Source organism: Ammospiza caudacuta, chromosome 6 (assembly GCF_027887145.1).
Source record: "Ammospiza caudacuta isolate bAmmCau1 chromosome 6, bAmmCau1.pri, whole genome shotgun sequence".
Taxonomy (NCBI): Eukaryota; Metazoa; Chordata; class Aves; order Passeriformes; family Passerellidae; genus Ammospiza; species Ammospiza caudacuta.
Window position 1 is genome coordinate 20298062 of NC_080598.1, and position 10408 is coordinate 20308469.

General features: G+C 36.6%; 1 protein-coding gene across 1 annotated transcript in view; it reads right to left on the reverse strand.

Annotated features, from left to right (window-relative positions):
• Positions 1 to 10071, reverse strand: part of LOC131559323 (mucin-5AC-like) — a 40557-nt gene extending 30486 nt beyond the window's left edge. The window contains exons 1-10 of the mRNA XM_058807651.1: positions 9967 to 10071; positions 6719 to 6781; positions 5748 to 5813; positions 5090 to 5351; positions 4561 to 4675; positions 3867 to 3957; positions 2937 to 3046; positions 2511 to 2727; positions 1434 to 1559; positions 846 to 963 (exon numbers count right to left, since the gene is read on the reverse strand). Coding sequence (XP_058663634.1) covers positions 846 to 963; positions 1434 to 1559; positions 2511 to 2727; positions 2937 to 3046; positions 3867 to 3957; positions 4561 to 4675; positions 5090 to 5351; positions 5748 to 5813; positions 6719 to 6781; positions 9967 to 10039 — 1241 coding nt within the window. The 5' untranslated portion in view covers positions 10040 to 10071. The remainder of the gene's footprint in view (positions 1 to 845; positions 964 to 1433; positions 1560 to 2510; positions 2728 to 2936; positions 3047 to 3866; positions 3958 to 4560; positions 4676 to 5089; positions 5352 to 5747; positions 5814 to 6718; positions 6782 to 9966) is intronic.
• Between the last annotated feature and the right edge of the window lie 337 nt (positions 10072 to 10408).

Consider the following 10408-nt stretch of genomic DNA (forward strand, 5'->3'; position numbering starts at 1 on the left):
GTGAAATCAGTAACAGTGGAATCCAGAACAAGAGGACATACAGTGCTGTTTGGTGCAGCTGCTTTGCTGTTGCTTTTCCCTTCAAGCTGTGGTTTGACACACAGGTTTAAGAGTTTCAAAAACTCTTGAACATTACAGTTCAAAAACACGGCAAACTTGCGATGCAACGTATTAAAATCAATTTCTCTGGTAACCATTCTTCTTGCTTATCTGATTGTTTTCTTCTTTAGATAGGTGGACTCTCCAAAACAGGTTTTGGATAAATAATTGTGTGGATTTTTTCAGGTAACATGAAGCACAGTGTCAAGTTAAAATATCTCCTGGGTGGTTTTGGGGTTTCTTTTTGTAATACAAATGTATTATAAACTAACAAATAAGAAAAGGTAACTCCACATCTACTCCTGAAGCAGACTATGTCTATTTTCAAAGCTGATGTGGTAGAGCACAGGTACAGGATTAATAATTGAGAAATTGAGCTTGTATTGTATCATCCCTTGCTTTCTCCAGAGAAAATAAATATTTGCAAATACATTAATGACTGCAGCTTCATTCCCCTGGAGAATTCCAAATGTTTGAACAAAATAAACAAAGGGGAAGCATTTTAATTGAGTGGTGAGAAATCTAAACATTGTAAATCCTTGCTTTGATCACCATGAGTTAGAGTGCAAAGCTAGTTGTGGCTGTTTCTAAATAAAACAAATAATATTCTTTAGGGGTGCTTTGGAAATGTAGCAGTCAGTTAAATACACATATCAATTACCAATTATGCAATTGCATATAATAAACTATTAAACCCATTAAATATATGAGAGGAAATAGTGAGTTAGAAAAGAAACAAAGGTTACCAGGTCTGGCATGGTTCTGAAAAAGAAGCTCCTGTAGCATAGGTTTTGCCATTGTAAATACAGGAGCACTCCTGCTGGGGAATGCAGCCAGAATTGTTGATGTCATCAAATACAGTCCCTAGATTAAAAAAAAAAAAAAAAAGAAACAAAGGACAAAACTTGATCAATTAAAGAAGCATTTCCTACAACCATTTTATTTGTTACAAATCCTAAATATTTTCTTAGCAAGAGACCTGCAGTTGTGAGTGGACACACCAATGCTGAGGACAGCAGGACTGTCAGTTTGCTGAGGGAAGGATTCAGCCTTTGTATTCCTAAATTCCACTTGTTCTGAAAGAGGGACTTTCAACCAGCATAGGTGGCTGGTTGAAAGATTGGTCTTGATCCCTTTGCTGTTCTTTTATCCTGCTTTCTGCATATTGCACGTGTATTGGCAATTAATTCAGACATCTTTTCGCAGCTGACACATGACAAATGCTTGTCACTGGCAGCTGTGAAAAATACAACTATATGAGGCTTAAATCCCATGGAACCTACAGGTAAGCTGTTGTTCTTTGAAATCAGAGATGTGAGTGCTTAAGGACTTACCTGGGGGGCAGAAACAGCCATCGATACAGTGTTCTTCACAAAACAGAGATCGTTCAGGATTCGTGCATGTGTCAGTACAGGGGGAGTTGCACTCCTGGTACTGCATGTTGTAAGGACACGTCTTGGCTGAAATTTAAAGGAAGAGAGTATTATTTTTTTCAGTCAAAAGTATTTCTAGTTCTCCATACATTTATATCCATTTAAGTTTTAAAGCTAGATTTAAAAAAAAAAAAAAAAAACACAAAAAAAAAAACCCCCCCAAAAAAAACCCCACACCAAACTGTAATTGACTATAGCTCTCAAAATTTGCAAGTTTAACCACCTAAATCCCTATTTTGCAGTTGAGATGTGCATTCCATGACTCCGGTGCTGAACTGGCTCAATGACTGGATTTCTGTGGACAGCAAGGTAATAACCTCAGAAAGCCAGCAAGGTCTGTTTTTACTGAAGGCTCCCTTCCCTGTGAACACCTGTACTGCTAGTGAAATGTAAGAACTAAATTCCTAAAGCTTTAGTATATTTGCATTTTGAGATACCATCAGGAGGACAAATAGCACCTCATGGACTTTAGTTTTGGAGCTGGTGACAGTATCAATAGCTACCCCATAATCAAGTATATGTTTAATCAATACAAATTCATCACTATCAAGCAAGAGGAGATAAATAGGTGATTAGTCAGACATTCACCTGTGAAGATCCAATCAGTTAACTGAGAACAACGAATGCTAGAGCCATCATTAGGAAAAGAATCAGGAATATAAGCAAGCAAGTATGTATGCCTCATTCTTCTTTCTTGTTTCTCCCTTATTTGCTTCCTTCACTGTACCAGTACATTAAATTACACTTTGACTCTCATTAGAGTATCCATGTTAGTGTTTTGCTAGTATTTAATTCAGTTTGCATTAAAATCCTTAGCTCTTTGGCTGAAGTCTGCATGCTGGAATTTATACATCAGAATTTTCTAAAGGATTCAATCTTGAACAGGCTTTAACTCCTCCTGCATCCTCAGCGGTATTTTAGAGCCTGTTGTTGGTGAGTTACTGAGCATGAAGTAAGGCTGTCTCCAGTGATACTCACGGCACAGTTTTGAAGTTCTCCAGTCCAGGGGCTGCCCACCAGCATGAGCACACTGCCGGGAGTACTCGGCAATGGTGTCACAGATGCATGAGCTGTTTTTAGATTCTTCAGAGCTGCACAAGTCATCTTGGCAAGCCTTAATGTAGTCTTTAACATCAACTAGGTCATTACAGTCGGCAAATGCAGAGCTGGTCAATGTTTTCTCGCATATGTCATCCTTTGGAGGAAAAAATAGACAAGTCTCAGTAAATAGAAAGAAGTTGGGGGGGTGGTATTATTATTTTTTGTAATTATTATGTAACATAGTATTATAGCTATCTTTAAGTTGTTGTTGCCTGAGGACTTTTCCTATTGACCCATATAAAGTTGTAGAAGGGAACAGATAAATTTGAAAGAAAAATAAAAGGATAGTCAAAAGATCCTTACAAGATCATCAGAGCAGTTATATGTTGGGATAGAAGTGGCATCTTCACAGTGTTCTGTTGGCCCATCCATTTTCTGCAGATTCCCAAACTGCAAGGCTGTCATCTTAATATCTGTAGAAAAGAAGTTTAACAATGCAGATCAGAGGTTTTTGTTCAAAGCAACTGCCTGTTATATTTATTTTTTTTCTCTCAAGGACTGGGGTCAAGGCTGGCCAAGACAGTTAGCTCCCTTAAACCTTTAAATGTGATCATCACCTCTTCCAAAGGAAGCACTACATCACTACCTCAATTTACTTTGTACAGCACCCTGGAAAAAGGAAACATTGGAAAACAATTATCACCCTATTACATCTAGATGCACACTAAGGTTTTTCCCAGAAAAATAACAAACCCTTTTCAGATTATATTGAGCCTATTCAGGGCGGAGGAAAAAAAAGATCTAAATGGGAAATTGGACAATGGAGATTGTTGTAAGACAAGGTTTAAGAAAATGTTCAAGCTGGGAATAGTTAAAAAGATAAGATCTTACAAAGATTATGCAAATCAACAGGGAAATGTGGATATACTGATTGTGAGACAAAAATGAAACTAGAAAATATAATTGCCTTTTGTTTTACTGAATATATTTCTATATTTAATTATCTTATAAGTGCAAATCTGCTCATTTTTATGGAGTTACCTGATTACTTTTACCAGCATGGTTTACAACCGTGGCAAGCAAGAGATATGCAATCAGTTGTTAGCACCACTACTATATTTACACTCAGAGCATTAACTTACTTAATCTGATCTCTCTACTACATATTTTTAAATAGAGATTGAATCGTATCTTATGGGTAAACCATTTGACAGGATGGGAAAGAGGAATGCTGATGATGTCAGCTTGTTGGAGATCACATAAACCTTTTTTTTTTTAATTTAAAACACTTACTGTTTGAAATGAACTCATTGTATATGGGAAAGCCATTGAAGTCACCACAAAGTCCGCAAGTCTGATTGGCATATTTCTCATTCAATTCCAGCTAAAATGATGAATAATAAGTTGATAGAAGTTAGTATAAATATTCTAAAGTATATTCAAACCCAGAGAAAACAGTTGTACATGCTGTCTCTTAGTATTTCTTGTCAGATCTGTGGAATTTTATTTAAAACATGAAGGATAGAATAAAGACTCAGATTTGATTGCAGAGTCTAAGCTATTGATACTATTGACACAGACTTCAAATTTCACTGTACTATCTATACTATTCTTAGCCACTTTCTATTGATTCTTCAGGAAGAAAAGCAAATCCACAGAAAAAAATGAAGGCATAGGAGAGTGAAATTCAGCTAAAAATATATCTTTGAAGGGGTAATTAGGCCCTATAATAATACCAATAGCTAATGATACAATGAAAGTGATTTTTTTTATCCTGTTTTAAGCAGATGCCTACCATCCACTAGGTATAAATCCATGTAATTTTCCTTAGGGCTACCTGGATACAAGCCTATCTTTACTAAGAAAGAATTGCTCAACAGTGGGAGATAAGAAGGCAGTAGCAACCCCCTAAACAGGTAGAGCCAGGCCTAATCAAAGATTAGCTCTGTTCTCTGAAGGGGTAAACAGGTCCAGGAGCAGTTCTTACCAGAATGCTGTCCTTTTCATTCCACAATAACACAACACCGATTTTGCTGCCAACTTTCACATAAATGCTGCTCTTCTCTATCGTAATACCAGATTGACTATATGGCAGTTGAACTCTGGGAAAAGGCAGAAAGAATGCTAGTTAGCTTCTGATCCAAATGTTTGATAAGAAGGGACAGTCTTGTGGTATCTGCCATCTGTAGGAATTCTAAAATAGTGCATTTTTGAGAAAGAAAATCAATTACAAAATGAGATGGTCCAGCGTTATCAAATACGGATTTAAATTTGGGTCCAGCTTCTCAGAACATTTCATCCAAATTTTATTTTTGAGGCTATCCTCAAGGGAAGGATTTATTTTCCATGACAGGAATTAATAGCATTTTATTCATTATTTATTTTGGTAAAATTGTCAGATCTATTAAAGAACACAATTTCCCCCCCCACACACACTCCAGGCACACCAAAGTACTTGGCCAGACTGGGGGAAAAAAAGCCTGTGGATACTTAAGAAGTGTTGCGAGTGAATTTACCTGTTGCCATCGACCATGACAGCATCTTTTGTTAGCTCGGCAACGACACCTTCGAGTTTCATGGTGATGCGGTTGATTGTCGGAGTGTTTGCCACCACTTCACGCCTAATCTGGATGTTGAAATCCTCATAGGGAGCGTTGCAGTGGGAGGCAAAAACGTAATTACAGAGCCCGGGGAAGTTGAATATGTCCCCGTCGAAGGTCTTGAAGTGGAAGTTGCCCCACGTGCTGCACACACGGCCATTGTGAGCAGGATTAGCAGCTGTGAATTAAGACTGGCTGTTAAAAATGACTTAAAATCCCCAGCCTCCACATGGGGAAATCAATTTGTCCAAAGCTTCATTTTCTCACGGAATGTTTTTTGCCTGCCTAGCTCCATTTGTTGTTTTCTATCTAATCACTATAGAGCTGTGTATTTATTCATCATTCATATCTATTACTCATATACCCTACAAATGGTTACAGTTATGCTCAGCTAGAGCTTAATTAGTCACCTTCTCTTCAGCTAAGAAAACAGTTTATTTCTAATCACCATGTTTCTCCTCTGAATTACCCATGGTTTCCTTTATCAGTGCCTTTCCCCATTTATATAAAAGTCTTCTGTCTATACCCTCTAAAATGGAACACTTTCTGAATACACTTAGTTTCCTTTACTTACGTGTTATTGCTACATTTGTCAGCAGTGATGGGAAGATGTTGAAGGTAGATGAAATTCCGAAAGAAGCTAGAAAAGAAATAAGAAAAAAATCAAAAACTAGCATAACAATACCTAAATTTGCATGTAGGATAGACCCAGGAAGGACTAGAGAGTTAATATGCTGGACCCAAGGAAACAATGCTAAGCCTGTTCTATTTTACACAGGTTAAAAGTAGATAGTAAAATTTGAGCTCAGGATACTTAAGTCATAAGAAATTGCCTTCAGCTGTGATGATCTGCATTTTTTACTTGGTAACTTTGACCCTTTTATGAAACTATGCTTAATTAGAATATTAGAATTCTTCAGAGACATGGAACAATACAAAAGGCTAAGCTGTACTAAATTAGCTTTTTACTGCTACAAAAGCATTGTTTCCTTCTCATTACACCTCCTCTTTCTAAGGAGGGAAGAAAAACTTTAATTATCACCTTTTCTCTGTATTATATTTTTTCTGTTAAGGCGCTGAAAACTCTTCAAAATGGCCACACATTTGTTGTACAGGACAGACACAAATCATTACATGGTAAAAGTCAGGGAGGATGGGTTGCCCTCTTGGTTACCCAACATTGGCCACTGATTTCACAGCAGGCCACAGTGGTCTCACTTCCTTTTTTAAAAAGGAATCAAACATCACTTTGGTGTTATATGTACATGTTCATGCAGATATGCACACAGCCTCTGCAAACACATCTATTTTCTTAGTTAACTATGATTATACAAATATAATCATACTGTATAATGTCTGTGTACTTAGTAACTGGTGTCTAGTAAATATATTGCTCTTCTTAGAGAGAGAGAGAGTTGTTAATATGCATTACTTTTCATCTAGAACCACTGGCAATATGCTAAGGAGGGGTTTTATTTAAGGCATTTTTATTATTCAGTATGGATGTAGCAAATAAATACAAATATACAGCATAAATAAATGTACCATTCCGTTTCTGTAGAAGACCCCCAGAGAACTGACTTCCTATTTGGATTCCAATCTGACCTCCTGTGAAAAAAAATGTGAAAAGCATATTAAGAATAATATCCTGAACTTTTAAAGCAAAGCATTTAGCTAGGATCAAAGGACCCAGATAAAACTCCATAAAACAAAGGGGAGAGTCTCCTTTATCTTATCAGAGAAAATGAAACAGGCTCCTCAAGAAAGCTAAAATGCAATTATAGAAAGAGACATTCTATTGCAAATACTCAAAGTTTCTAATCCAAATAACATATATATTTTGTAATATGCTTTACAACATATTGTAATCCAAATAACATATATCTGCTTTCTGTGTTTCTCTCAAAATTCACTGCAAGAGATTCTAATGACAGGATGACACCCCTTATTTCACTGCTGCACTAGATCTCAGTAATATGTGAAACAATTCAGGAGGAATTCACAAAATGCAGGCAAATAATTTATTAAAATTATTGTGTAGAAGGTGGGTTATAAGAAAAGGCATGAAAGTGGTTAAAAGAATCAAGGGGCTTCAAACTTCATCCAATAATGGCTGCAGATGTTTATGACAGTTTCTCTAGTGTCTGAGCATAGGGCCTTTTTTCAGGGAGCAGATGGGAAGCCTCCATCAGGGACATAGATTTGTTTTACAGCTGGGTTCAAGGAGGTACCTCTGAGGGACAGTGCAAGGGCCATAGCCTGAGCAGTAACCCAGCAGTAACCGGATGAACCAGGTTTCCTGTTCTACCCATCTACTCAAAGATTGTTCAAAATCACATCTTCTCTGCAGAAAACCTTAAGCATCATGCTATAAAGCTACTTGACCAAGGGTTCTTGCTTCAACACCTGAAGCAAAGACTTTCAAGAGACAACAAGTATTCTTTGGAATGCTTTGATTCCTAGAAAAAGACTGACCCTGACCTCCTGGTTTGACGTTCTAAGGTCTTGGATTTTATAAGTAAATATACCAGGCATTTCCTGTAAAAGTTGAAGGGCTACAACTTTATTTTGTGAAGGACTGAATGCAGTCAGGATGTGATAACTGTGCTTGTAACAGATTGACTAATAGGTACCTTTAACCTGCCAAGTCTAAATCCTCACAGGATTTAAGTGATGAAATGACTAATATCTGAATCTTTACCTGGATTATGTGAATGAGCACTGTAGGTGTCTAGAGAATTTCTCAGTCAAACAGAACTGCCTGTGGAGTTTGCCCTAAGTTAGGCCCCCTTTTTCCTTATACAATAGGTGAGAAGAGTTCACAAAGAACCTCAAGAGATTACTGGCTTTGGAGCAGAGGGTTCTGGTCAAACCCACCACAGCTAGAAGTTGCAGCAGTGTATGCAGTTTCTTTCAGCTTTAAGCTTTTAATTCTTTTCTCATTTGACTTTGTGCTTGACTGCTAGTGATGTGCAGAGAAGTAACGTTTAAACATTTTCCATTTCCTGCTCATCTTTGAATATCATAGATAATAAAATTAGGTAAATGTATTCACATCATTATAATTTATACTGGTTATATTTGATGAAAATATAATTGGTGAAAAAAATTGATAAAGATCAGGTAAGAGAAACACCTCTTTAAGTCTACATAATAGGCTGAAGTTTGCTTTCACATTACACATCCATAGGAATCTCAGCAGGCATAGATAGAATCACAGAAGGTTTGTTTAATCTAGTGTGGGAACCTTCGTAACAGAGCAAAATAGATCTATATATATATTTTGTTCTGTTAATTTTTCTCAAGGAAACAGCAGGAGCTTTTGTTTACTTAGCAAATACATCATTCCCAAGGAAATTCTACCTGCAGTGGTTTGTTTAGCAATTACAATTACACAATGCCACTTTGTTTACTGTTATAAAAATAAGTGTCTCTCGGTTGTAAGAAATTTACTATTTGATAATTAGGAAACTAACCTAGTTATTAAGAATATTTGGATGCATCCTGCAAAGTCTATATCCAGCTGGTAATTATTGTTGTCACCAGTTTATAAAAGTTAATATTTGACACGAAATATAAAGGCAGTCACACGATATTTGCAGAGACGGCATGGGATGGGACCATTATTTTTTAGTCCGGATATCGGAAAATATTTCCCACTGGGTGTGTTTCAAATAAAGAGGTGTTTGCTGGGCACTGCCTAATCACCACTCATTTGTCAAAGCAGTTTATCAGATCAGCAGTGCACAGGAGAAATAACTTTCTTGTTCCATGAATGGCTGCAAACATTTCTGACCAACATTGCATAACTCCAAACAGAAGTTTATACTCTACGAGACCGCTGTGTTTTCAAGCACAATAGAGACGAACTGGCCACTGATTCAGTGTTTATTTCACAAACTATAAAGCAGCCTTAAATTATATTTGCACTTTTCGATGTTTTGAAAATGACATGCACAATAAATTTACCTAGGCAATCTGCAGATTTTAAAATGTCAGTTGACAGGCCAGAAATTACTGTACATGAACAGGACCGACTTATCAAGCCTGTACTCCTGCAAGTAGCTCCAATTTGATCGGTTCCATAAACTTAAGAGGGTTACTCATATTAATGAAAAATGCCAAGACCAACCCTGATTCATGTAACATTGAAAGGTTAAAAAACCCCATCCAAAATAATGGATTGTGGTCTCACATAAATCTCCTTGTCCTGCTCCTACTCAGTATCTGTAATTTATATAAATATTCTGCATAGGGTATTATAAACTAGTAACTGCACTATTAGTTACTGAAATTCCTTGCCATATGAATATTCCCTTCTGGTTTCTTTTGCAAAAGAAGTTGCGAGAAATGTTGAGAAATCTGGTGTTAGCCCCTGATAGATGACAAAATATTGAAAAAGATTGACCAGTGGCCTAATTTAGCAAGTAGAAAATGTAGTGGCTTAGATTTCATAAGAACCATAACAATCATAATGAATTCTAATACAAAATGCAACAGGAATAAAATGCTTTTTTAATTCATATGGGGCACTGAAAAGCTGACATTTTAAGACATCAATAAGAGTTTTTTTGGATTTGATCTTCAAGGCTACTTTCCATATGTAGTTATAGTAGTATATAGAAGTTTAGTCAATATTAAATTGGTCCAGTTAATAGACAGATATTTCAAATGAAAATATATAAAGAAATCAGCCACTTCTTATACGAATCAATAAGTATAGTTGTTTAAAATGTATTGCTAGTCTAAGCAGAGTATTTTTTCTTTTCCCAATAAAAAAGAAGATTTCTTACCTATTTGATGGATACAGCAAACTGCTAACAGGAAAGCCCATTGTGGTAGCAATATCCCCCTGCCAAACCCCATCTTGAGTGGAGTTTGGCACAAGGATGTTGGGTCTAAACTTGATCAGGACTGCAGTTCATCTGTGCTTTGTCGCTCTTATATAGTAGGTGACTTTGGCTTCAGTCCCAGATTGATTCAGAGAGTGTAGAAAGGTGAGGTTTGGGGGATTTTAGCTATTGAACAGGTAAACAGAGGATGCTCTTCCTTCCTTAGAAACTGGCCATTATTTGCATTTTGGGAGGAGTAAATACATTTACGTATGTACATTTTAAGATTCTATCTAGTAAAGAAATTATTGCAAATAAAATGCAATTCCTCCTCCACAAATAACAGGTCCTGGAACAAATTTAATTTGGTGTTGCTTTACAGTTATGCAGATGGATGGCAAGT